The sequence below is a fragment of the Gymnogyps californianus genome, chromosome 13 (assembly GCF_018139145.2).
Source record: "Gymnogyps californianus isolate 813 chromosome 13, ASM1813914v2, whole genome shotgun sequence".
Classification (NCBI taxonomy): Eukaryota; Metazoa; Chordata; class Aves; order Accipitriformes; family Cathartidae; genus Gymnogyps; species Gymnogyps californianus.
The window spans coordinates 18,721,562-18,747,838 of NC_059483.1; the positions used below are offsets into that span (position 1 = coordinate 18,721,562).

The window sequence follows — 26,277 nt, forward strand, 5'->3', positions numbered from 1 at the left end:
GGGTGGGAGCGCCGAGCCTGGCGTTGTTCGGTGCCGGCCCCCGGTGCCGGCGGTGCCAAGCCCAGGGCTGCGGGCACCCGCAGATGGCTCCGGTTAGCAGGACCCACTTGGGTGTCAGCTTTCGTGGCAAAGCTCCCGAGAAGGTGATGGTACCATTGGGGACGGGCACAGTGTCCAGGCCGGCCACTCTGAATCCGGGCTGCACCCCATGGCTCGGACTGGCCTGCGGGCAACGCCAGGCACCGGCCGGGAGAGGGGCAGAGAAGGTCGGCCACTGGGTGGGTGTTGGCTGCCAAAAACCCTCGGGAGGGATTGTGGGGAGCCAAGAAATCCCAGCTCCAGCGGGCACTGCCCTTCCCCTCCGGGCAGTAAACAGGCTCCCTTCGCCGGCAGCAGAAATGCCTAAAATTTTCCATTCTCTGTGGCCTCATGCGCCAAAGGTTAGCAGCCCTGCCGGCAGCGGGGTGGCCGGAGGGGTCACAGCTTTCCACTGCCAGGAGGGCTGGAAGTCCGCAACACAACACAGCTTCTCGCTGCCGTCCCTGCAGGAGGGCTTGGCATCACCTGCCTCCGTTTCTCTCCTCCCTTCCCACAGGGAAGACCCTGGATTTTGGGAGGGGGCAGCTGGACAGATCCAGCCTCCCTTCCTCCATCTCGCCCCGCTGAGCGTGAGATGATTTTAAGCCGTTCCCAGCCGGGCACGAGAGCAGAGAGGGGCACGGGGCGGCGGAGGTGGGCAGCAGCCGGGGTGAGCCGAGCAGGTGAGCTGCTCCATGTGGGCAGCCGGGCGGCTGCGAATCCCTCAGGGATGCCGGATAACGGGGCGTTAGTCACATCCGCTCATGCCAGACAGGTCCGGGCAAGGTGCGAGAGGAGCTCGGCTTCGGGACGGAGCAGCCGCAGGGCTAGGAGGGGAGGTCGGCACCCGCCTCCACCCCAGGCTGCGGGCTGCAGGCTGCAGGCCCGGCCCTGCCCTGCTCCACGGGCGGCAGGAGGGGGACTGGGGTGGCCCCGGCGGACACGGAGATGCTCACGGGGCTGGCGAGCCACAGCCACCGCCTTGTTTAACCTCGCCGAGCAGTAATGCCCTGCGCAGCCACCCAGTCCCCCTCGAGGCCACCACGATCCGTCCCTCCTGGGGCTCCTGCGGATCAATGGGCAAAAGTCCCGGAGCCCCATCCCCCGCAAGCCGAAGCGCTGGCAGGACACGCCGCACCACTCACTCTCATTACAGCTTTCGTCAGCAGCTCGTTTCCGAGCCGGCTTGCGTGGAGGAAATGATGAGAGGTGGCGGCGGCCGCAGGAAAACATTTGCAGGGCTGACCGGGGACAGGACGGGGGGCACAAAGTGAGATCACGCTCACCCCACGGACAGTCACACCGGGTTCGAGAAAGTCATCAGGCCCCGGTGATTAATGAGGCCCTGATTTGGCAGGGCAGGCGGTGGAGGAGCAGAGAGGCAGATCCTCCCCTGCCGGGAAGAGGTCGGCTTGAGGCTGGGCTGCCCACGACGCCCGGGTCCCTTGCTGCCTCCCGGGTCCCTCCAGACCTCCCTTCCCACATGGGAGGGGAGAGGGGCCTGAGCTCCAACCCTATTGGGCTGAACAAGAAAATTACATCTGTTTATATAAACACATTTTAGTTACATACTTAAAGGATGTCACGGCAGCTAGGAGCAGAGTCGCAGCCCGACAAAGCCACCAACTCCTGCCAGCGCCATGTGCCACACTGGAGCACCTGGAAGTGGCCGTGACGCATGCCTCCTTCACCACCAGTTCAGCCACGTGTGCACAAACACCCCCCTCCCGAAAAAACAGGGGGCTCAAAGTGCCGGCGGCAAACAGACCAGCACGGCAAAGCCCACCTCCCCTCTGCTCTCCAGCATCTCCTCCCTCCCTCCGCACAGGGGCACAGCCGCTCGCCCACCCGCTCTCCCCAGTAAGACAGCTCTTGCACTTGCGGGCTCTACAAATAATTTTATTGAAATTTAACAAAAGTGGACAGATGCACTGGGAGGAAGACCATAAATAGCGTACATTTCCCAAACCCACGGGTTCTACCCACACGCTACAGGAGCAAGGAGCCTAGTGTTGGTCAGTACGGTTCGGCTATACATCCACACGGGAAAGCACGACATCGCACAGAAATCATAAAAAAAACCAAACCCAAAAACGAAAGGAAAACCTTCCTTTTTTTTTTGCTTGCTCCAACACCACAGTGGACACAGATACTATTTACAGCGACCTTCACATTTTTAAGATCCCTCCAGGTTCTCCCAAGGCCCTGCTGCTGCAGGAGGGCTGGAGGCTGGCGGAAGAGAGGGGGCCCGGGGGCTGGCTGTGGGGGGGACCAGCCTGGGAAGAAGCGGGGCAGGACACAGCTTGTTGGCAGCCTGTGGAGGTTTGCTGCCACTCCGGTGGCACGAGGAGGGTGGGAGAAGGCATGTTTTTTTGGGGGGGAAGCATGTTTGATGCCCTGGGGGAAGGCGGGGCAGCCTGTCAGGGAGGACAAAAGCATCCTTGCTAAGCCAGTCTTGGTCTCTGCCTCCTCGGGGGTTCGGGCCCTGCCTTGTCAGCAGATTTTTGGCTGGTAGCCAGGTGAGGGGCTCCCTGTTGGGAAGGAAAATGGCACCAGCCCCCTCCCCGCTCCTCCTCCGCCTCCCACCACGCCCGAGGAGGGTTCGGTGCAGCTTCCCGCGCCCTCGGACAGCAGTGGGGCAAGGTGGCACAGCCAGCCCGGCCACGGCTTTCTCTCCTCTTCCTGGGGACAGCAGCTCCTGCTCTCCTGCAGAGCCCAAGGGACGCCCTTCCCAGGGAGATCTGGCCCAGGAGAAACTCGAGAGCAGGTGGTGCGAATAAGAAACACTTCAGCGGGGGATTGTTTTAAGACAAGACTCTTTCAAGCAAGCAGGAGAACAAAAGATGTCGAAAGAAGCGCCCAGCATCACAGTGTAGACGAGCTCCCTGCCAGAGCCCTGCCCTCCTGCTTCCCTGCCCGGCGGCAGCCAGCACAGCCCCTTCACCCTCTGTGTTTCACCCTCCGTGCTCGCTCCTGTCGATGGGAACAGCAGGTGGGGGGACGTGGAGGGAAGAGGTGGTGACAGGAAGACGGCAACAGCCACGCCACTGTTATCTCCCCAAAGCCAGGAATGTGGCCCCGCGCCCAGGCAGCTCTCGGTGGGCGCGGGGATGGATACATCCAACGTAGACACCGACAGGGCTGGCAGCCAAGTGCCAGCGGCTTAAATTAAAAATCGAGGTAGCGAACGTCTGAAGTGCTTAGAAAGTAAATAAGTTCTGGAACGAAAGAGGAGGAAAGCCGAGCTGGCTGCTGCGGGGAGCAGGCTCTGACCCAGTTTAAAGCTGTGCCCACTGCCCCGCAGCTGGTCCTCCTCCGCCCGCTCGGTCCCGGGGCAGCCGAGCAGGGAGGCAGTGGCTCCCAGTGCTGGCGAGGGGCGGCACGGGTCAGGCCTTTCCCCGGCCCTGCAGCAGCTGGCTCGGTGCCCCAGGGCCCGCACGCAGGGGTGAGAGGTTTTTCAGTGCTGCCAAGGCGACCTCGACCTTCTCAAGCGGGAGGAAAGAGGAGAAAAGAGCAGGACCTTCCGAGACAGAGCAGAAAGCCTCCCTTTAAAGTGCATCGCGTTTCTCCTCCTGCCACCAGCTGGGACATGGGAGGAACCGTGGTTCACATCGCCAGGGAGATTTCCAAGCCGGGGCAGGCACACCAACCGATTGTTTTCAGGGGACAGGGAGGGAAGAGATTATTTCCTTCTTGCTTGGCCCTGTCAAGGCCCACCCCACCGGGAGGTACGTTCAAGATGGCAGCGGGGGGGCAAGGACATTACGAGGAGACGCCTTGCCCAGCAGCCTGGCCCCACAGCGGGCAAGGGACGACGCTCAGCGGGAGCCAGCTTGCTAACGGGGAAAGCAAGTCCACTGCAGAGCTGGGGACCTTGCTGCCGCCAGCAGTGGCCACGGACTGCAGAGATCTCCTGCGGGCAGAGGGACGGCAGGCAGCAGTGAAGCCAACCTCCCCAGAGCCGGCATAAGCAAGGAAACACACGTGGGGAAGAGACCAAGGTCCAAGATCGCAGCATCTGATCTCCGTTCCCTCCCCAAGAGGAGCGCAGCAGCCAGCTGGATGTGCTTCGAGACCAGCCCCCCCTTGGCCTGCCCCGTTTATCCTCCATCAATGGACCCATCCAGGGGAGCATCACACAACACCCGTGTCAAGCGACACGCCGCAACACTGGCCATCTAACCTCCCGGCCTGAGGGATCTCAGGGCCCCAGGCAGACGCGATACCTTGCCCTGGCTCTCCCTGGGCCGCATACCTGAGAAGCAGGGGATTTTCTCTGGTGAGAAGTGCAGGCTCGCTCTCCCTTTAACAGCTCAAATACAGCAGCTCGTTTGCAGTTCCAGTTACCCATCAAACGTCGGCTAGAGGCTACAAAAGGTATTTTAGTCTTCTGACTCAAGCGAGGATGTTTTTAAGCAGTCGTTGCACAAGGTCACCCATCTCCTGTGAGGAGCGCTAGCCAAGCCCAGCCCGGCCTGCCCTGTCCCGCCTCACCTCCGGGCGAGGGGCCAGCCGCCGTCCCCGCCACGCGCCCAGCGTCCTCCTCGGGTGGGAACACGACGCAGCCTCGCCTGGTGAGGCTGGGGGCGGTGGGGCAGGGCCTCCCGCCCGCGGGAGCAACATCTGGCGACTCACACCTCGCAGATGATCACCGGGAAATCCACGTGAATGCGAGGGTGCTCTAGTTTCACTATGCCCTGAAAGAAGAGACAGAGCGGTGAGCAGAGGAGACCACCGAACAACAGCCTCGAGCCCCGCGAGTCACCCCTTACGACAGAGGACACCGCACCCTCAAGGAACAGGAGTCCATAAAGCCGCCGTGGCACCAGGCACACCTGAACAGCAGCACGCAAAGCGAAAGCACTTTGCCCTTCGAACTCGTCCCTGGAGAGCCGAGGGCGGTGTGGCTGGCCGCCACACACGGCGGGTCCGGAGCTCAGCAGGGCGAGAAAGGAGGGAGCTGCTCTGCCAGGCACTGCCCGTGCAGCAGCTGGTGCGTGACTGGCAGATATTGGCCGTCTGGGCTTTTCATCCGGCACCTTTCATTCACGGGATTTAAAAGAATGAAAAGAGCTCTCTGAGAGAAAGCAGCCAGGGCAGCTGGCGCACAAGAAAAGCAGCTTTCTATCCAGAGGGGAGGCTGCTGAATGCACGCTCCCTCCACGCCAGCTACAGGCGCCTTTCCCATGCTCCGTCCAAGCCTTCTCCTGTTACAGCACTGGGAGGACCCGCTGGCAGGTGGGGGGCTGGGGATGGAGTGGGGGCTCGGGGCTGGGCCTGCACTGACAGAGCCAGAGAAGAGCCTGGGCTAGCAAAGGGCTATTTGGTGCCAGTATCTGCTCTTTCCGGCTCAGCTGAGCTTTCTAACTGGGTGAGTTTCAACCCACGCCAAGGAGGGTTAGGAGACAGTCCCACAGCCCAAGCCTGCCTCTGCGAGAATGCCAGCCTCGGGAGCAGTGCCAAGTCCTTCTCCCCCATAACTGCCTGTGCAGCGCCCAGAGGGGTTCCCATCCCGCCGGGGGGCTGCTCACCCCTCGGAGCACATCAACAGCTTGCCCCAGGCGCTTGCTAGAGCCGTGCCTTTCTGCTTACTCAGGAAAGACTCCTGCAGGGTCTCTCTCCAGCCCCGGTTTGACCCTCCCTTTTCTCCATTTATGCCCCCAGAAGCTTCCCTACATGCAGGCTATCCTTCTCCTGCACCGAGACCCTCAACTGGTGTCCCAGCCCCTGCCTGGCTTCACCCCAGTTGCTTATTTTAAGAGGAGACTTTGGCACTGAGGTGCAAAACACATAGCTGTCAACACCACTGTCACTATCAAGCGGTCGGGGGGAATGTGGGCACTCGCGTCAGCGGGTGATGGGCTTTCGCTGATGCTCCTGAAGCCAGGGCCTGGCCTTCTGCAGCGACATGGCATGGGCTGAGCAAGCACAGCACCCTGCATCTTGGGGAAGGTGGCCAGTGATGGGACGCCATGGCCGTGCGTGGCTGCCTGGCACTCTGCACCCCACAACACACATCCAGCTGAGCTATCTTCCCCAGCCTGGCAGCTCTAAAGGGCTGGGGCACCGCTTCTCTCTGGAAAGTGGGGCTGCAGGGTGTCACCAGCTCTCCAACTCCTGCCACAGCCTCACTAGGTGACACGGGTGTGAGCCAGGACACACAGGCGCCATGGCTCTGAGGCAGAAGCTGGGGCGCGGGGAGCAGAAAGCCTTCGCCTTCCCGGCAAGAAGATGCCCCGAGGGAGAAGGCACATGTGCAGGAGCTCCTGCAAAGCTGGGAATTCAGCTGTCACCATGACGCCTTGGCACTCACTTTCCCCTACCCTTCTCCACACGCTACCTGAGGTATCAGGTTCTTGTGGATCCTCTTCAGCTTGGCACGCTTCCTCCCATTCTTGGTAACGATGGTCTCCTCGTAGAACTCGTGGGCGAGATCCCCATCCTCATCGTAATACATGGAGCTGCCGAGAGGAGAGGGGAGGCGGCTAGGTAAGCGCCTGCCGACAGCTGCCGGCTCCCTGCGCCCCGAGCAGGGGAGGGAGCTGGGGCAGGCCGGCACCACCAGCCCCGTGAGGGCTGCAACGACCACCCGCTGCCGGCTCAGCGGCTGCCGGGGGCTGCCCTCTCGTCCTCCGGCACCCCGCGGAAGGCCAAGGCCTGTCCCCCCCCCCGCCATGCCGGTGCCGGTGCTCGGGCAGGCCTGGACCGAGCCCACAGCGGAGCCCCCCCCCGCCTCCCCGGGCTGCCATGGCAACCGCCCCTCCGCCCCCGGCCTCTCACCCGCGGCGTGTGAAGACGAAGGGGGTGGCGGCGCGCGCGGCCCGCGCCCGGGCCAGGGCCTGCTGCCCGCCGGGGCCCTCGGCGCCGCCGCCGCCGCCCGCCGGGGAGGCGAAGGGCCACAGCCCCCGCGACTTGGAGCCGCTGGCGCCCATGGCGGGGGCGGCGGGAGCGCGGCGGGGCGGGGGAAGCGGCCCGGAGCCGCCCGGCGACACCGACCGAGCGCCTCCCTGCGCGCGCCGCCGCCGCCGCGTTGCGACACTTCCGGCGCCGGCGATACCCCCTGCACGTGACCCGGGAGGGAGGAGGTGCCCGCGTCACGTGGCAGCGGCGCGCGGCGTGCCCTCCTACCCGCCGGCGGGAACCCCGGGTTCGAGCCCCGCCGCGGCCCCCCCACCACGTGCGGGCACCCCCGGCCCCATGGCACCCGGGGGTCCTCGTGTGCCTTCCCACCGCAGCCCGCCCCGGCCCCCCGGGCCTCCCCGCCAAGGACATTGCCGCAGGCCAGGCCTCGTCACCAAGATGCCTTTATTGGTGCTCGACGCCCTGCTTCCCCCCAGGGACACCCGCTCCCCTGGGGACACTCGCTCCCCCTGGAGACCCCCACTCCCTGGGCCAGCCCCATGGGGGCTGTGACGGCCCGGTGGGTCCCGGGGTGCCCCATTCCACCCCCCCCTCCCCGGTGCCCCCACCCGCCGGCAGGCGAGGGTCCCGGTGCGCTGGCTGGCCACGGGCGTGGGCAGCACGGTCACCCCGGCGTGCGCGTGGCCAGCGCCTCCTGCATCTTCTGGCGGCAGCGGGCGTAGCGGTGCCGCAGCCGGCGCACGTGCTCCTCCTCCTCCCGCTGCAGGATGCGCAGGAAGTTGTGCAGCTCCGGCAGCGTGAAGGCGTCCCACTGCGGGCACACAGGCTGCCATCGCAACGGGGACGTGGCGTGTCCCCCCGCCACGGCCACATCCCCCGGCGGGTGCGGGTGCCAGTCCCCTTCCCATCCCGCACTCACGTTCACCTCCCCGGTCTCGTTCTCCTTCAGGACGAAGCTGAGCACCTTCTCGCTGGGGCCGGCCAGCAGCCGCAGCCGCAGGGGCTGCTCCTCGTCAGCCAGCTTCCGCAGGTACACTGCAACGGCAGCCACGCGTCACAGGGGGGACACCGCCACAGGGACATCAACACCATGGGGACACTGCCACTATGGGGACATCACTGCCACTATGGGGACACTGCTGCTACAGGGATGCTGCTACCATGAGGATGCTGCCACTATGGGGACATCACCACCACAGGGGACACTGCTGCCACGGGGGACACGCCCATGGTGACAGGGGACACTGCCACCAAAGGGGGATACTGCTGCTACAGGGATGCTGCCACTATGGGGATGCTGCCACTATGGGGACATCACTGCCATGGGGGACACTGCTGCCACGGGGACACTGCTGCCACGGGGGACAGCCCCACAGGCACTGGGGATGCTGCCACCAAGAGGATACCTCTGCAACAGGGATGCTGCCACTATGGGAACACTGCTGCCACAAGGATGCTGCCACCATGGGAATGCTGCTGCCTAGGGGAAGCTGCTGCTATGGGGAGACCACTGCCAGGGAGGACATCGCTGCCATGGGGGACACCACCGCCGTGGGGGACACCACCGCCGTGGCGATGCTGCCTCCACAGGGGACACCACTACCCTGGGGACATCGCCACCACCGGGCCACCACCACCCAGGAAGCTGCCACCACAGGGTCACGGCCACCGCTACGGGGACAGGGCCACCCCGGGGCGCTACCTTGCTCATCTTTCTCGGACCTCTCGAAGAGGGCGAACTTGCGGGGGTTGTCGACGACGGTGAACTTGCGGAGGAGGGCGTCGATGACCTCGCTGGCGCGGGTGTGCGAGAGGATGTGCAGGTGCTTGACGGTCCCCTTGGGCAGGTAGAAGGACGTGCGGCGCTTCACCCCCTGGGTGCGCGGCCCCGGCCGCCCCGCCTGCAGGGAGGGGACCCGCTTGGTGGCCGGCACCGAGACGGGGCGCACCAGCTTCAGCTGCACCTTGATGAAGCCGGTGTAGGAGCCATCCTTGTTCTGGGAGACACCGGTGGGGGGGTGAGCGGGGCCAGGGCAGGGCACCGTGACCCCCCCTGGTCCCGCACCGGCCCCGTACCAGGCTCATGAAGAGGTTGCTGTTGATCTGGCTGTTGTATTCCTTGATCCGCTGCTCCACCTGCGCCTGGTCCAGCTCTGCCTTCTCCCACTCGCCGGGCTCATCCTGCGCGACAGCAGCTGGGCTGAGCGGCACTGCGGCTGGGGGGGACCCCTCCGCCTGCCCCGGCGTCCCGCCGCCCCCCAGCCCGCCCTGAAACACCGGCTGACACACGCGCGGGTGGTTGCGCGGGGTTGCATCAGCCCAGCTGGGCCGTGCCGGGGAAGCGCGGCTGAGCTCACCGTGGCCCCAGCCCTGCTCTGGGGACACCGGCACCGGCCACCCCCCCCAGCCCTCGTCCCTGGGGCTGCAGGGATGGGTGAACCCGCCGCGAGGACACCCCGGGGCCGGGTGTCCCCTCCCGGCTCCCCAGATCAGAGAGACATCCCTGAGGCAGAGCACTGGCAGCCGCCAGCCCGGCACCGGGGCGGCGGGGCAGGCTGGGCGCCTGCGGGGACACCCCGGGATTCGGGGCAGGAGGGCCGGGCTGGGGGTGTAGCCCGCCCATGCCGCCAGCACCCTGCTTCAAAGTGCCGGCCCCACAAAGAGGGGACCCAGGCGTCCTGGCTCGGCGTCCCCACCGCCGGCACCCACTAATGAGTATTTACATGGGGCCATGGAGCTGCCGTGCAAAGCTGCACGTGTCCCCACAGCGCTGTGGGGCTGGGGAGCACCCGGGGCTCCCGGCCCTGACGGCCACCCCATGGCATGCAGGCACTGCCGGACCCTGCTGGGGTCCCCGCGGGATGGGGACAGCTGTGAGGCTGCCCCAGGGGGCCTCACCCTGGCACCCCCAAAAACTGTCCTTCTCCCCCTCCGGGAGCAGCTCCAGCCCCGGGGGGCCATGGGGTGGCCATGCCAGGCAGCAAAGCCCCTCTCACCCCACTGTGCCTCGCTCGCCCCACAGCGCCACATCCAACCGGACAGGGCCACCCTGCCCCATGGCGTGGCCACGCTTGCCCCCACACTCGCCCCATAGCAAGGCGATGCTCACCCCCATGCTCGCCCCACAGCAGAGCCATGCTCACCTCCAAGACAGGACCGCCTGCACCCCATGTCTTCCCTACAGCGGGGCGACAACTGGCCCCGCACCAAGCCCACCCTCGCCTGCCCCCCAGCACCCAGCCCCGGGGGGGGGGAGGCGCTCCCCCGGCTGACGTCACCCCGTTCCCCCGTGACGTCACGGCCGGCGGCCCGGGACCGACCTGGCGGCGGCGCGGGCGGCGGCCGAGGGAGGTGCGGGCGGTGTAGAAGAGCTCGGGCTCGGAGTCGGAGTCCTCCTGGCTGCAGTAGCCGCTGCTCGCCGTGCTGCCCCCCGTGCCCCCCGCGCCGCCCCGCCGCAGCGCCAGCGCCGCCGCCGCCCCGCAGCCCCCGCCCCCGCCGCCCCCCGCCCCGGCCACGGGCACGGGCACGGGCACGGACGCGGCGGCGGCCACGGCCACGGCCCGACCCGCCCGCCCCGCGGCCCCGCGGGCACACGGGCACACCCGGCCCCGCGCCAGCCCGGCCGGCCCCCGGGCTGGGGCCCGGCTCAGCCCGCTCCCGGCTCGGCTCAGCCCGCTCCCGGTCCCGGCTCGGCTCAGCCCGGTCCTAGTCCCGGCTCGGCTCCGCCCGGTGCCGGTCCCTATCCCGGCTCGGCTCCGCCCGCTCCCGGTCCTTGTCCCGGCTCAGCTCCGCCCGGCGCCTGTCGCGGTCCCCGTCCCGGTCCCGGCTCGGCTCAGCCCGGTCCTATCGCGCTCCTGTCCCGGCTCGGCTCAGCCCGGTCCCTATCGCGGTCCTGTCCCGGTCCCGGCTCAGCGCGCTCCCCGTCCCGGCCCCGCTCCCGCTCCCGGCCCCGCCCCGGCCGTGGGGCTGACGCGAGCCGGGGGCGGCGCGGCGCGGTCCCGCTTCCGGCGGTGATTTCACCCGCGCCCGGCGCCGCCCGCCCGGACCCGCCTGTGCCCCGGCCCGGCAAGCACGGCCCGGCCGCCGGGCACGGCGGGGTGCGGGGCAGCGCGGCATGGGCACGGCGCGGCGCGGCGCGGCACAGCCCGGCGTGGCACAGCACGGCCCAGGCCGGCACGGCTCGGCTCGGCGCAGCCTAGCCTGGCACAGCACGGCACGGCATGGTTCGGCACAGCCTGGCATGGCACAGCACAGCGTGGCATGGCTTGGCACGGCCTGGCATGGCACGGCCTCACACAGCCCAGCCCAGCAAGGGCCAGCACAGCCTGGCATGGCACAGCGAAGCTCAGCACAGTTCGGCACAGCACGGCACAGCACGGGCCTGTACAGCGTGGCACGGCACAGCCTGGCATGACATGACATGGCCTCACATGGCACAGCCTGGCACAGCCCGGCACAGCCCCCACCAGCCCAGGCAGCCCCCGGGTTGGCCACCCCCTGCCCGCACCCTCCCTCACAGACACGGGCCAGGCCCTACCACGTTGGTGTCCTTCTCCAGCGCCTGCTCGGTGCCATCGTCCTCATCGCCAGCGCCTGGGGGGCCGCTGCAGTCCAGCCGCACCAGAGCCCGGCACCGGTAGTGGCAGGTGAAGCTGCAGTCTGGGGACGGGGACAGCACCAGTGTCACGACCATGGCCCTGGGTGTCAGGGTCAGCAACTGTGCGGGGAGGGTACTGGTGCCTGGTGGGGAAAGGGCTGGTGCGTGGTGCCCGGTGCTGGCTGCCTGCCCATGCTGCGCCGGTGCCGGGGCAGCACCCACGTGGGACACGGTGTTGTGCTAAGCTGCTGGCCGGTACCACGGTGCCCGTGCTCCCTGCCTGGGCTGGCCGGCGTTGATGGCTGGGACACCCAGTGCCCGGTACTGGAATGCCTGGTGCCCGGTGCCTGGTATCAGGATGCCCGGTACCTGGTGGGGGTAATTGGTACCAGGCTGCCTAGGGCCTGGCTGGTGTGGGTGCCCAGTACCGGGATGCCCAGTAGCCAGTGCAGGTGCCCGATGCTGGGACGCCTGGTGCCCAGTGCGGGTGCCTGGTACTGGGATGTGTGGTGCCTGGTGGGGGTATTCGGTATGGGGCTGCCCAGTGCCCAGTGCGTGTGCCCAGTACTGGGATGTCTGGTGCCCAGTGGCGGTGCCTGGTGCCCAGAGGCCCAGTGCCCAGTGCGGGTGCCCAGTACGGGGATGCCCAGTACTCAGTGGGGGTGCCTGGTACCAGGATGCCTGGTGCTCGATGGGGGTAATCGGTACCAAGATGCCCGTGCCCAGTGCGGGTGACCAGTACTGGGATGCATGGTACCTGGTGGCAGTGCCCAGTACTGGGATGCTCAGTGCCTGGTGTGGGTGCCTGGTGCCAGGATACCCGTGCCCAGTGGTGGGACACCCGGTGCCCGGTGGCGGGATGCCCTGTGCCCAGTGGGAGTTCCCGGTGGCGGGAGGCCCGGTGGTGGGGGTGTCCGGTGGTGGGATGCCCGGTGCCCAAGAGGGGTGCCCGGTGGTGTGATGCCCGGGAAGGGTGCCCGGTGGTGGGATGCCCGGGGGGGGGGTGCCTGGTGGCGGGAGGCCGGGGCGCGGCGCGGTACTCACGGCGGCACTGGAGGCTCTTCCTGCCGCCGCCCCAGACGAAGTCCCCGCAGAGGTCGCACCAGGTGTGGAGCCCGCGGCGCCGGGGCTCGAACCGGTGCCCGGCGCCCGGTGTCGCCGTCAGCCGCGGGTCGGGGTGCGCTCCGGGGCCGGGGCCAGGCCGGGCCGGGCCGGCGGGCCGGGCTGATGCGCAACGCGTTGGTCCGTTCCAGACGGCCCCGGCCCGGCCGCGGCTCCGGTTGCAGCTCCCGCAGCTCGATGAGCTCCATGGCCCGGCGGCCGCGGGCGCTGAGCGGCGACGGGGCGGGGGCCGGCACCGGGGATGGGGCCGGGGCGGGGACCGGGAGGGGCCGCCCCGTCCGGGCACCGCGGGGGAAACTGAGGCAGGAGCGGGGTGGGGGAGCCGCGCAGCGCCCCGGGGTCCCGACCGCCACCCCCGGTCCCGGCAAGCCTCGGCGGGGCGGGCTGGAGGCGGGGATGAGGCTCCCGGAGCCGCTGCCGGGGAAGAGGGGGGCCCCGCTCCGGCAGCCCCGCTCTCTCCGTCACCTCTCTCAGGACCGGGGCAAACCTCGCTTCGTGCCTCAGTTTCCCAGCGGGGAAGGGGGGGTGGGAACCTCCAGCAGCGGGCGAGAAGCAGCCAAAACTCCTTCGGAGAGCCTCCACGCTTGGTCCGGCCGCAGCCCCGGCCGAGCAGCCCGGGCTCGGGGCGAGGAGTTAACTCCTCGCCCCGAGCCCGGGCTGCTCGGCCGGGGCTGCGGCCGGACCAAGATGGTTTCCCGCCTGCTGTCGCGACTCCTGCGGCAGCAGCGCTGGTGCAAAGCCTGTTTTGGGGTGTGTGTGGGGGGTCTCAGGCACCCCATCAGAACAGGAGATGCACGGCGGCGCCGGCACGGTTAACTTTTCCCAGTCACGCTCAGACCAAGGCTCCAGCCCTTTGGCAGCGGCTGCTGGCTGGGGAGAGGTGGGGATGCACCCCAAGGCACAACAGGCCACCAGTAAACCCTGCAGAGAGGTGCTGGTGGGCGGGGGGCCAAGCCCTTGGTGCTAACGTCACATCAACCAAGAGGCGGAGGGGGAATTGTCCCTGCGAGATGGCAGATGACGAACACCCGAGAAACATATCTGCTTTCTCACAGCGAGCTGCTCGTGCTAACCACATCCTCCGCCTCCCCTCGCTGCTCTAACGATGGCAACCAAAAGATAAGAGGTGGCACGGAGGCCTTCTCGCCCCCTTCCCTCCCCCGGCTCACACACCTTGGCCGCAGAAGGCTTGGCCCTTCTGGTAACCACAACCTTATGGGCTCTTTTTTCGGGTTCTCTGGGATTTCTGTTGTTGCAGAGGGGAAAAACGGACACACACCCCCCTCTCCTGCAAGGCAGGAGAGGAAGTGGTTTAGCATCTTCAGCTAGGAGAAAAAAGCAGGAGCCAAGGAGCAGTGGGGTGCACGAGGAGGTTTATTGGAGAAGGCTGCATGGTGGGGTGGTGGGAGAGGAGAGGCCGAGACCGGCCAGCACTGCCCGGGGCTGGGAGCAGGCAGAAGGGGCCTTTGCCGGCTTCTCCTGTCCGGTCGCTGGGCTGCACGCAGGGGGAACGTCTGCCTTGCTGAGCCGCAGGCCAGATGCCAGTCACCGCTTCTCTTACAGGTCGTCCACGCTCCTCGGCACCCTGGCCATCAGGTTACAGGCAGCCTTGTGCTTCTGCCAGTGCCGGACCTGGCACACCCTGCGGAGGGGAAGGCCGCCGCTCAGGGGCTCTGCCACGAAGCAGGGCGCCCGCGGCTCGAGCAGGGACGCAGCGGGGCCACGTCCATCCCCGGGAGTGAAGCAGCGACAAGGACAAACCCCAGCACCACTCTCCTCCGGGCGCTGGGGGGAGCTGGCACGGCCGAGCATTAGCCCAACAGGGAGGTGGATGCGGCCCCCAGTTCCGGGGGCTAAGACGGGTTTAACGCCAGACCTTGCCAGATGGTTCAGGACCAGAGAAGATTTAATTTACTGCCACCATCCCAGCTGCCACATCCCAGCCTGTCACCCGCACCCACAGAGGCATGGGTGCTTTCCTCCCCACTCCTGCCCCACCAAGGTGCAGGGGAGGGAGACAGTGTCTCCATGGGAAACCCAGCCCGTCGCTGCTGTGGGTGTGGGCACAGGCAGCTCAGCACCTCGCAGCGGCAACACAACGTTGGCCTACCAGCATCGCCTCCACCAGCATCCTGGCACATCAGCCTCACTGTAAGATTTGGAGAGGTACGTGACAAGCAGAGAGCCAGCGGTGCTGAGCAGTGATGGGACCCCTGGCTTCCCTTGGCCCTTTCACAGCATCCTCCGGTGAGATCTGTGGTGCTCTGGGGAGCAGGGAGCACTGGGGGGCTGCAGGGGACACAGGGGGGTGGCAGAGCTCCCTTACCGTGTGCAGTACCACTCGTTCCGGCAGCGAGAGCACCGCTTGGCCGCCTCTGCACCACACACCCTGCAGCGGGGCTTGTCGGGGACCAGAGCTTCCATCATGTCCAGGCTGTAGGTCTGTGCCCACCTGCGGCAGGCAGAGAGGGGGTGAGGCTGCTCACGGGGAGCTGCCGACAAGCAGCGAGCTGTCCCTGCTGCACCCTGCCACTGAGGGGACATCCCCAGGCAGTACCACAGACCCCTCTGTCCTCCCAGTGCTGAGCTCCAGCCCCTGCTAATGGGGATACTGGCTCCACTGGGCACCCTGTGTGCATGTGCCAGGCCCTTACCTGCGTGCCTGGAGCTTCAGCTCCTCCTCGGTGGGGCTGAAGACGCGCTTCACCTGGTGCTTGGCGATGGCCTCCCACTTCCCCGTGTTTTTCTTGAGGATGTGGTCCCAGATGACAGGAACCTGGTGGGAGAGGCAGAGTGGGAGGAAGGGGTGCTCGCAGCCCGACCGAAGGCACTGCGGTATGGGGGCATTTGGGGGGGGCAGCCAGCCTCGGGCACGAGGTGCATGCCCCCCCAGGAGGGTGAGCGGAGGCAGCACGTGCAGAGGTGATGGCGCAGGGAGCAAGGGTGTGCTTTTGGGTACACAGAGGGGACGGATCCGCTCGCCAACAAGTGTTCAGGTGAAACAAGGCAAAACCTTTGGGGTCCGGTTGGGAGTGAGCGTTCAGCCCCGAGGCCTGGGCTCCCGCACAGAAAGCCCTGGGATCTCAGCACCCTGTGTGCCGGCAGCGGCGTGAACCCCATGCTCCGGAGCCGTTTGCCTGAGCAGATTTTTCCACTCGTCACTTCCCCGAAGACGAACACCCGGGGAAGGGCTGGCTGGCGTGAAAGGGAAAGCGCCAGCCAAAAGCGGTGCAGGGAGTTCAGGCTCTGGAGAGGACGATGCTGCTTCAAACAGCGCTGCCTTCTCCAGCAGAGTAAAAATAGCCAGGCCTGGAAGGGGAGGCGGCTGCTCTGGGAGCAGCCGAATGGAAAAAGGCCTTTTCAGAGCTTGGCTTGGCGACAGGGAGTGACTTCACCGCTTTCTGGGCAGAGCAGGGAGCCCGCGTGTGCGCTTCCAGCTGGCTCCCCCTGCCCACCTGCCGGGCTCAGCCCCAGCCCTTGGTGGAGGCAGGAGCAGCACCAGCACAAAAGCAGAGCTACGGAGAAGGGCAGCAGCCTGGGTGAGGGCTGGATGAGGTCCCCAGCGCGGCAGCTGCCTGTCCCTGCCCCACCCACACACTGGCAGTCGAGGCACGTGGAGCGAATCCATAACCACCTCTGCCTTGCTGCCCTCCCCAGCCGCAACCACTCGGCTTGGGGGTCTGCAGCCTTCCCCAGCCCCAGCTCCCGGCATGGGCCATGCCTCTGGCTCAGCCGCAGCCAGCTCCGGCCAGGGCACATCACCTTCCTCCCAGGCCACGCGGCCAGCTGCGCTGGGGGCAACATGCTCCCCCTCTGCACAGCCCAAGCGGTTGCTGCCCGACCCACCCATCCGCTCCGGGAAGCGGCATGGGAGCCTCCAGCAGTGGGGAAGAGCCTCGGCTTTCCCAGCTCTTCTCAGCTGCCTCTTTGCAGATCAGCCCCCCCGCCCCCCAGTTTCTCCCCTCAGCTCACGAGAAGGCAGCAGAAACACTTTTCTCCAGAGATTACCACTGCACAGATTAAAAATCCCAAGAACCTCACGCTGTTCGAAGACCCTCAGGGCCCAACTCCCAAGCCCCAGACAACAGCTGGGACCAGTTTGACTCCAGCCTCTGCCACCAGACCTTGGCATCCTTCCGTACACAGCGTGCCAAGCAGCCCCGGCCAGGGCTGTAGAAGGGGACTCTTCCCTGGGGAGTCCAGAGTTCAGCAGGAAAACACTGATAAATGTTAAATGAAGAATTAATTGTCAAAACAAGCCCGGGGTTGTCTCTGCCCCGTGCAGCCACCAGCCACCCCAGGACTCAACGCAATCTGGAGAGCTGTTTACAACCCAGCATTTATGCCTTTACATGCGACTGCTTGGCCACTGCAGTAGCAGGACAAGGCTCCCGCGTCATCCACGGACAACTTTGCTGGCAATAAAGGTGTAACTGTGAAACGGGTGCTTGGCTGCTTTTCCAGGGCACCACATCTCCAGAGCTGAGCTTGGTGGGAGGAAAAGGGGGTAGGGAGCTACCAGGCTTAAAGCAGAGCGGCTGGAGAGGTGGAGGAGGAGCCACAGGATACCTGCTCCAGGACGAGATCCTTTTTGGGGGGAGCTGGCTCTGTCACTGCGAGGTGGCTCAGAAATCTTTGCATCTCCACCAGGTTGGGCAGCTGGTCAACAAGGACGTCCATCAGGAACGCACGGAGCTGCGGTCACGGAGGGGAAGAGAAGAGTGAACCGAGAGAGGTCAAGACAAGGGAGCCAGAGCTGGGGAAGCAGCATGGCAAGAGCAGGGATCTGTGGGGCACTGGCAGAGCGACCCATGGGGGTACCACAAGGTGCACTCGCAAACACAAGCTTTGCTGCTGCTGGCATGGTGACAGACCCCGCTGCTCTCCCACCACTGGCTCCTAGCAGCCCACAGAGAGGATGGGGAGAGATGCCCGGAGGTGCCTAGTGCTGGCAAGGTCCTACTCTGTGCTGCAGGGCCCATGGCCTTCATGGTGTAGGGTCCTACCTTGAGGAGCTGGCTCTTGTTGAAGCCATCAAAGTGGTATTTGCGCTGGCATTCGGGGCTGAGCAGGAGGTTGAGGAGGGCAAGCCACACCTGCCCATCGAGTTTGGTCATCTTCACCTGGTCTTCAGGGGGCACCACGTGCCACGCGCCATTCTCAAACTTCTTGAGCTTGCCTGAGGGACAGAAGAACACGCAACTCCAGGGAGAGACAGTGCTGCCTGAGGGAAGACAGCTCAGAGGTGGGGATGCTGGCCTACGCTCACTGCCTCACTTCACCGCAGGCAAGCCCCTCTGCTTCTGCCTGCCTCAGTTTCCCTACCCCTTTGCTCAGCCTAGCAGCCTACTTGGTACTGAGACAATATATTAGAGAGCATGAAAAGCATAAAGAACGTGTATTAAAACAATAGGGCTGTGGCAGGAACTGAAAGATCCCCGAGATATCTCCCTCTGTACTTGGCCAGGAGTGTAGAGCACTGGTAGATGGTGGGGGAGCCCATGCTGCAACAACAGGTGGCTGGAGAGGCATGTTTTGGGGTACCAGCATGGCCAATACACGCTCTTCTGGAGTTTCTTCTGCCAGTGAAAGCCAGTAGCATGAATATAACAGAAGTGACAAAACAACCTCCAGGAGCTACTGTGCTGCTCTGGGGATGGAGGAGGATGTAACCCTGCATCTGCACAGCCTGGAAATGCCTTTGCACTCTTGTTTCTTTCCAGTCCCTCCCTCAGGGCCCTGGATCAAAGCTCCCTCTGACACCCCAAGCGCACAGGCGGAGAGAAGGGATGCATTTCCTGGCCGGAGGAAGGAGGAAAGCTCCCACATCCAGCTGGGCTCCTCTCGGCAGGCGCAGAGCCACGTGCTTCCCAGCATCTCTTCCTCCCCTGCCCGTGCTGTGACCCCCTTGGTGCAGGGCTGGGGAGGGGAGCGCGGGTTCCCAAGCCCCAGGCTGTGCCCCACCACTGCTCCGAGGCAGGCAGCGGGGAAGCTGGGGAGCTGCAGGGGGGCACGCCTGGCTGCAGAGGTGCGGGAGGCAGGGCTGATGGCGCAGGCGATGGCTGCTGGGCACAACCTGATCAGAGGCCTTTGGCAAGAGTGAAGCTCAACGACCAGCAGCTTCAGAGCATTCGGTTTGCTGCATGGGAGAGCCCATGTCTGGCTCTAATTCTTAGCGCTGTCCCAGAAAGGTGCAGACAGGCTGAGAGTAGCACTCTGGTCTTTCTGTGTCCAGGACAAGACTCCTCAGAGGAGCAGGTGGGGCTGGCAGCCGTGCTATGCTCCCGTCCTGGCTGTCATCGGCTCAGAAGAGACACAGCCCCGTGTGAGGATCAGCTTTTGGGAGCACTGCCGGGTGCCCAGCCCAGCTGTGCCGCAGCTGCTTTTGAGCCGAACAGCTTCGGGCAGGGAGCACCAGTGAGGAGCAAGGGGAGGAGGCTGGAGGCGAGGGTAGAGGGGGAGCAGCTTTCCGCAAGGGCTCCTACAGCAGACCTGTCAGTGGATGCAGGTCCCAGCACACCACCACGGTGCCCCAGGTACCATGGGGCATGATCCGTACCTGCTTCCCGGCAGCTCCAGGGGCAATGCTCCACCAGCTCGACAAGGAGGCAGGGCAGGTTGTGGGTGTTCAGCATCCGTGTCAGCGCGCTCAGGGGCAGACTGGAGATACGACAGAAAGGGTGAAATGGTGCTTGCAGAGAAATGCCAGAACAGATACAAACGCTCCCTGAGGCAACTGGGAGAGGCAGGAAAAAACCAATGATCTGGGTTCCCGCGAGTACCACGGAGCAGGGTGGAGTGCTGCTGTGTTTGCCTCCTGGGGCACAGTGCCACTGCCACCACGGATACAGCCAGCTGCTGAAAGGGGTCCAGGCACCCGCTGCGACCCCACGGGAATCTCAACCGGAGAGCTCAGCACATGTCCTCTGCTGCTCCTGGGCACCTACCTCTCCACCTGATCGGTGATGAACCGCAGCACAGACAGGGCTTTCAGGGAAATCTCAAACTCCATCGTCTCCGCCTGCTTCTGCAGCTCCTGTGGAGGGACAAGCACAGCCTCGGGATTTCAGGCCCCATTTCCCAGGAGCTACAGGGAGGCAGGCTGTTGGCTGCACATCGGTAACCACAGACTGGGGAGGAAACCAGAGCCCTGCAAAACAAACTCTGCTTCTCGTCTCAACTGTGCCAGCGCTGCCTGTTTGCCAGGGCAGCCGCAGAAGTGCTTGCAGCCCACTGTTGCTTGTCCCTCATCTCCCTACCCCTAACAGGCCACGGGTGGCTACCAACAGCAGTGCCCCTGCACAGGGACACTCCCTGAAAGAGGCCAGTCCCAGACTGCTCCTCTCTCCCCTTCTGGGATCATCTTGTGGCCCATGGCCCTGCAGAGACCTCTGAGGTTGAGGGAGGGGGGAGCTGCATGATCAGCAGAGGAACCAGAGGAGGAGGAGGAGGGAGAAACTTGGCCAGGGCGCAGCTGCAGTCCTATATCCACCCCTCCTGGATCTGTCTCTCCCCTCCAGCTTGCGTACAGCCAGCTAGAATATCTGCCTGTGGTTATCCCAGCCCGCAGCTACACCATGCTCTCCAGCCACCCGGCCTCCTTCCCTCCCCAAGCAGCACGGACACCCCGTTCATCCCCCACGTGCTCAGGCTAACAGCCTGACCACCCTCTGACTCAGCCTCTTTTGAGACCAAATGGCTAGGCTGAGAAGTGCCAAGTCCTTCTCCCTGGCCCAGGCAGAGCTTCTCCTCTCCAGTCCCGGACGCTCAGCAGCTCACATCTCCGTGTGCAGAGCACTGACCTCAGCAACTCGTATTTCTCTAAAGCACCACTGCAACAGTTCCCTTCCAAATTCCTGCGGTAAGAAGCCCTGCGCTCCCCGTGCCGGCGCCCCACACATTACTAAGAAAGCCTTATGGGCTCTTCTCCCCCACCTCCCTCTCCAAACTCCCCCAGCGAGGCTGTTTCCTACAGCTCCTCCGGGTATCCAGACCTCATCTCTGCTCCCTTCAGGAAGGGACTATCTTTTGCCTGTGCTTCTGGGGCACAGCAGAACAAGTCCTGCTCCAGGGGTTACCACCATACACTGTCACAAAGGACAACAGGCTCCACAACACAGGAGAGGGCAGGAACAGCTTTTTCACAGGGGGTTATTGTATGTAGAGTCAGGAGGAGCTGGAATGAATCAGAGGAAACCAGGCTCCTTGGAAGACGAGCGCTTTTTAGAACCCTATTGGCTAGAAAAGGTCGTTTTTTTTAACTTGAGCCATGTCAAAGCACTAACAGAGATCCCCCCTTCCCCTCCCCAGCTGGGAAAACATTTCCTGGAAAACATCCCTATTGTGCTCCGGAGCCCTCCACTTCCTTCCCTTTTCTGGAAGAGGAGCACGTGCTCGGGCAACAAGCCAAAGGATGGAGGCAATGCAGGGAGGTACGGCCAAGCTTGCAGGCTATCCCTTTAACCCCACTTCTCCAGACACTCCTCGTGATGTGCGCAGTTTAAGGAGAAAACTCAATGTGCTGAGAAGCACCAGAAGCAAAGAGAGCTCCCGCACCAGGAAGGTGTGTGTGGCAGCTCGGGAACACCCGCCTGGAAACGGCTCCAGGCTCGCTGCTGGCCCAGACCAGCACAGAGAGGAGGTACTTCTCAGAGAACCGAGGAAGTTGGGGGGAAACGCATTAGGATAATTCCTAGTCATATCGTACATCGATTTAGGGAAGGATCCCTCTCATGGTTAATCCTGGCTGGCGCAGCAGCCTGAGCTAAGGTAGTTTCACAAGCTCCAGGGAGACATACCCACATGGCTTTCAAGAGCGACGGCAAGTGGCCCAAACCCCTCTACTGAATATTTTGCCTGTCAAATCTCCAGCATCCCCCCCCTCAGAGCTCAGACCGCGTCCTGCAGGAAGCCTCGAGCTGGCACTGTCATGAGAGAGGGCGGAAGCGCGGCTGTGGGGTGGAGGGAGGTGGGTGCAGCCGCCGGCCCAGCCGAGCTGCTGGCGCAGACGAGCACCAGCACCAGACGCCCTCCGAGATGGGCGGGAGGTGCCGAGGTGGCAGCCAAGGGGTTCTCCACAGGAAGGCCCCCCCTGTGCCTCTTCAGGCTGCCCACATCCTCCATCGCACGTGTCCCCAGTGAGCTACAGGACTTTCTCCTCACCTGCATGGACGAGGGGCTGGCCAGATCCTCAGGATGAAGCTCCACCGGGGTCACTGTCTGTCTGTTGGCGCTCTGAGCTGCGAGCAGGGTCAGTTTTCGGTGGCAATAATCAATTAAATCCAGAATGCTGTCCTCTGCTGACTCGCAGATCTCCTTCACAATGACAACAGTTTCACAGAGGGACAGTCCTGGCTTTCCACCCCCAGGGACTTTACACTGAAGAAAGCTGAACCTGCCTCTTACCTTGTAAAAAAACACTGTCTCCAAGAGGTTAATGATGGAGGCTTCATGATGCAGCTGTGGGAGGAAAATGGCAAGAGTGAGGTAACAGCAGAGCGGTCACCAGCACCGAGGACACAGGCAATGGGACCGGGAAAAGGGCTCTTCTAAGAAGCTGCTTATGTAGTTTTGGCCAAACACAAGTCCAAGAGCCAAATACAAATGATGTAATCTTTAAAACAACTCCAGTTCATGCAGTTCATATTAATATTTATGTTAACATGCCTATGACACTATAACATGCTGATAGAGGACCATGCTTCCCAGCAGGCAGGGCTCTTCAGGGCTCTGTCTCTACACTACAGCAGCAGTACAACCGCAGCTCTCAGGCAAGCTGCAGCCCCTGGCACTGGCACAGAGCCACTGCCCAAGATGGGACACTGCTCTGCATGGCTGCGCTGCTCTCAGCCCCCTGGGACCAGGGCAGGCAGCCTTGTCCCGACACTGGGAACCACGATATAACTGCCTCGAGGCAATGCTGCAAACGGCTGCCCAGGTGTCCTGGTTTCAGCTGGGATAGAGTTAATTTTCTTCTTAGTAGCTGGCACATTGCCGTGTTTTGGATTTAGTGTGAGAATACTGTTGATAACACGCTGATGTTTTAGTTGTTGGTAGGTAGTGCTTATCCTAAGCCAAGGGCTTTTCAGTTTCCCATGCTCTGCCAGCAAGCAGGTGTGCAAGAAGCTGGGGGAGAGCACAGCTGGGGTAGCTGACCTGAACTAGCCAAAGGGGTATTCCATACCATAGAGCGTCATGCTCAGTATATAAACGGGGGGGAGTTGGCTGGCAGGGGCCGATCGCTGCTCGGGCATTGGTCAGTGGGTGGTGAGCAACTGCATTGTGCATCACTGTTTTTTTCTTGGGTTTTATTTCTCTCTTTTTTTTTGTTTTGTTATATTCCTTTTCATTACAATTATTATATTTTTATTATTATTGTTAGTATTATATTTTATTTTACTTTAGTTATTAAACTGCTCCTATCTCAACCCACGAGTTTTACTTTTCTTTCCCGGTCCTCCTCCGCATCCCACTGGGAGGGGGGAGCGGCTGCATGGTGCTTTGTTGCCAGCTGGGGTTAAACCACAACGCCAGGGAAGACAGCGCCTTGCCCCAGCAAGGTGTTACCCTGGACTGAAAATGGGCTAAAACTTCCAAGCCTTGGGCAGATTTCCCTTAGGTCAAGGGCTGCGTCCCTCCGCAGGGAAGCCCAGCTCCTGAGATCGCTCCCTTGCCAAGAATGGCCCAAGGGACCGCTGCTCCCAGGAGCTTGGTAAGAAAAAGCTACATTTTTCTTAACCCAGAGGCACGTAACCTCAGAGAGTCCTCTGGTTAGAAGTCCCAGAGAAAAACAGTGCTCAGAGGGGGGCAAATACTCCAGGGATGTTGCTGCCTGGGAGCGAGGGTAGCACTGAGTTGCTGGGAGCTGGAAGCCAGGAGCACAGCCACCTCCAGGAGCGGCTTTTGCTGCATCCACCAGCTCCCGCAAGCCCCTGTGTGGGATTAGGCAGGAGCGCAGCCCTCCATGGAGCTCAGCTCCCCTGGGAACGGGTCCCTGTCCCTCCTGGGGGCAAGGACAATGGCTTGTTGCTCATGGCTTTGGGAAACCAGGTCCTTCCCGCTGTGTCACACTGTCCACTGCAGCTTCTCAGCCCGGTGAGATGTAAAACCCCAGCTCTGAGATCTTCAGGGTGAGATCTATTTTTAAGCGTAGTGGTGCCCACCCAATTTCCAGGCTCGTACCCACTGCCCCCTCTACTCACCACCACATAGATGGGGAAGGTGCTACTCGGCTTGAAGTCCTCCAGCCGACACAGCACAGGAAAGATCTTGTGCTTCCAGATCTCCACAGAGATCAGCTCCCCAATGAGAACAGGAATCTAGACGGGGAAGGGATGGGGGAAGCGAAGCCTTTCAGACCAGTGCTGCAAGGGGAACCAGTTTTATTGCTAACGCTCAGCCACACAGACTTTGGAGTCATCCCACAGAGCAGGGCAGCATTGGGGCACGCTGTCTTTATATTCACCCAGCTCAGAAATCAACAGCTTTTCACCAACAGACCAGCAGGCAGAGAGAGCTCCTGGGGGTGCAAAGGGGGAAGATGACGCTGAGGAGCTGGGCAGGTCCAGGGCACCACACATCCCAGTGCAGCTCAGGCATAGGGGACATCCCAGGGACATCCCAGGTATAGGGCAGAAATCCGCAACCAGAGGGGCCGGTGCGCAAAAGAGACCAAAACAACCTCCAAGAGAGGAACCAGGGACCAGCAAGTAGAAATACCACAGCTTGACCTTTAATTTTTTTAAAAAGCAAAACTGGCAAAACCCACCAAACATCTTTGCCAGAGATACAACAGATTCTTCACCATTTTATTCCAAAATTGCACACTGTCCACAAGACAACCCCAGCTTGAGGCTGAAGGCTGCTGTGGAAGGTGGCAAAGCTGAGCTACATGAGCGTGCAGACCACACTCGAATGAGACGTAAACAGCACATGGCAATAATGAGATAAGATTGTGAGGCTATAATAGCACAGAAATATATATAAGCTACAGAAGCTGTTAATATGTTTTGGAGGGCTTTAAGGACTTTGTTTAGCTGCTTAAAAGTAGCCGTTCATGATAAAGCTGAACTCATAGCTCACTTAATGCTTTGTTTAATGTTGACCTATCCCCTGACTGGAGGAATAAGGAGGTTCAGAAAGCCCCAGAGCCAGTTTGAGCTGGGAAAAGGAGACATAGTAACAACTAGCCCCCCCCCCCCCCCCAAAAAAAAACCCAGGAAAGAGAAAGAACCAGCCTAGAGATGAGAAAAAGGACACAATGAGAGAGGACAACCCCAGACCTGAATATTACTGTTGGACCACACTACGGTGTGAGGGGCGGGGATTTAGATTGTAAGGGTATAATTGCCCAGGGATTTCAGTGTTTGGGGTCCCTTCTCTGGAGGCACCCAGCTGAATTGGTGCACCATAGATAGAATAAATTATGCTTTTTATTTTGAAGGCCTTGATTAGAGATTGTGCTTCAGGGAACCTAGGGTCAAGCCTGAGGGAAGAAGAAGCGCCCGAGGGTGAGTGTGTGTGTGTGAGGAGTTCAAAGGGGCACCCATCAGCTCACTGGAGTCACCCACTGCAAAGGGACTCCGGTCCTAGCAGTTAAAGTGGTGTGTATGCGACTCCTTGATTGGTGTGTGAATGCTCGGGCAGCGGCTTCTCCCTTAACAAGGCCTGGCACGGGGATCACTACTGCACCCAAGGAGGCTCACCTTGGCATAGGTGACCAGCAGCTCGGTGAGGAGCTGCTCCTGGCCCGCAGAGGCGCTCAGGATGGCGTGCATGTTGAGCTTCTCCACGCACTCGTGCTGCCGAAGCCATCTGCAGGGCAGCCAGCAAGGACATCAGTGCCAGAGACCTCCAGTCACTGGCGCTGGGGCTCCGCTGCGCTCCTGGAGAGGGTCCCTCATGCAGGGAAACCTGCTCCCAGCACCTCCATCCCCAGGAAATGCCCCAAGCCTGCCAGGCAACCCCAAAGCCCACACTCCACCCGTGGCAGCCCCAACCCCACTGCCCTCCTGCCTGCCCCCAGCAACACCCACCATGAGACACCCTCACAGGGGGTCACCCCAAAACTGGGGGTCTTCCTCTCCATCACCCCTACCCACACAAGCCCTCTGGGGTACCCCAGTTCTGGGACACTTCCTCACCCCCCCCTCCCCCCCGGACCCTCCTCTCTCTCTCCCAGTCCTTCCAGGAAGGCTCTGGAACTGGGGACCCTCCTCTCCCCCCATCCCACCCTGACTCTCTGGGGTCACCTCAAAACCAGGACCCCTCCTCGCTACCCTAGACCTTCTGGAAACCCCTCCTTATCCCCACCCAGACCCTCTGGGGAGGCCCCAAAACCGGGGCCCCTCCTCTCCCCCCACAGCCCCAATGGCAACATCGCAAATTTAGAGCCCCTTCTTCATGCCCCCCCCTCCCAGACCCTCCGGGGACACCCCAGAACCGGGGCCCTCCCCCTCCAGACCCCGTCCCCAACAAAGCCGTCCCGCCGCACCCCTGCCCGCCGGCGTCCCGCAGCTCCGTGCCCTGCAGCGCCCGCACCAGCGCCTCGGCCTCGGCGGGCAGCAGCGGCGCCGGCCCGGCGGCGGCCATGGCGGCGGCGTCGCTATGGCAACGGGGGG

The 26,277-nt window shown here is 63.2% G+C and overlaps 3 protein-coding genes across 3 annotated transcripts; all 3 read right to left on the reverse strand.

Annotated features, from left to right (window-relative positions):
- Positions 1-1,965: 1,965 nt before the first annotated feature.
- On the reverse strand, positions 1,966-7,010 carry TUSC2 (tumor suppressor 2, mitochondrial calcium regulator). The gene is made up of 3 exons (XM_050904565.1): positions 6,859-7,010; positions 6,419-6,539; positions 1,966-4,775 (listed from the first exon to the last, which is right to left on the reverse strand). Exons 1-3 carry the CDS (start codon positions 7,008-7,010, stop codon positions 4,710-4,712), a joined length of 339 nt encoding a protein of 112 aa, XP_050760522.1. The 3' UTR covers positions 1,966-4,709.
- Positions 7,011-7,531: 521 nt separating this feature from the next.
- RASSF1 (Ras association domain family member 1) lies at positions 7,532-12,846 on the reverse strand. The gene is given in 7 exon segments (XM_050904661.1): positions 7,532-7,750; positions 7,859-7,974; positions 8,642-8,936; positions 9,016-9,120; positions 11,477-11,598; positions 12,581-12,731; positions 12,733-12,846. Coding segments are annotated over 7 exon segments (1,050 nt in total). The 3' UTR covers positions 7,532-7,603.
- A 1,175-nt stretch (positions 12,847-14,021) lies between these two features.
- Positions 14,022-26,261, reverse strand: ZMYND10 (zinc finger MYND-type containing 10). Its single transcript, XM_050904657.1, has 12 exons — positions 26,151-26,261; positions 25,363-25,471; positions 23,860-23,976; positions 22,064-22,117; positions 21,821-21,973; positions 19,606-19,694; positions 19,218-19,318; positions 17,665-17,837; positions 17,228-17,353; positions 15,313-15,434; positions 14,985-15,110; positions 14,022-14,300 (listed from the first exon to the last, which is right to left on the reverse strand). The coding sequence occupies exons 1-12, from the start codon at positions 26,246-26,248 to the stop codon at positions 14,216-14,218; spliced, it is 1,353 nt and encodes a 450-aa protein (XP_050760614.1). The 5' UTR covers positions 26,249-26,261; the 3' UTR covers positions 14,022-14,215.
- Positions 26,262-26,277: the final 16 nt, after the last annotated feature.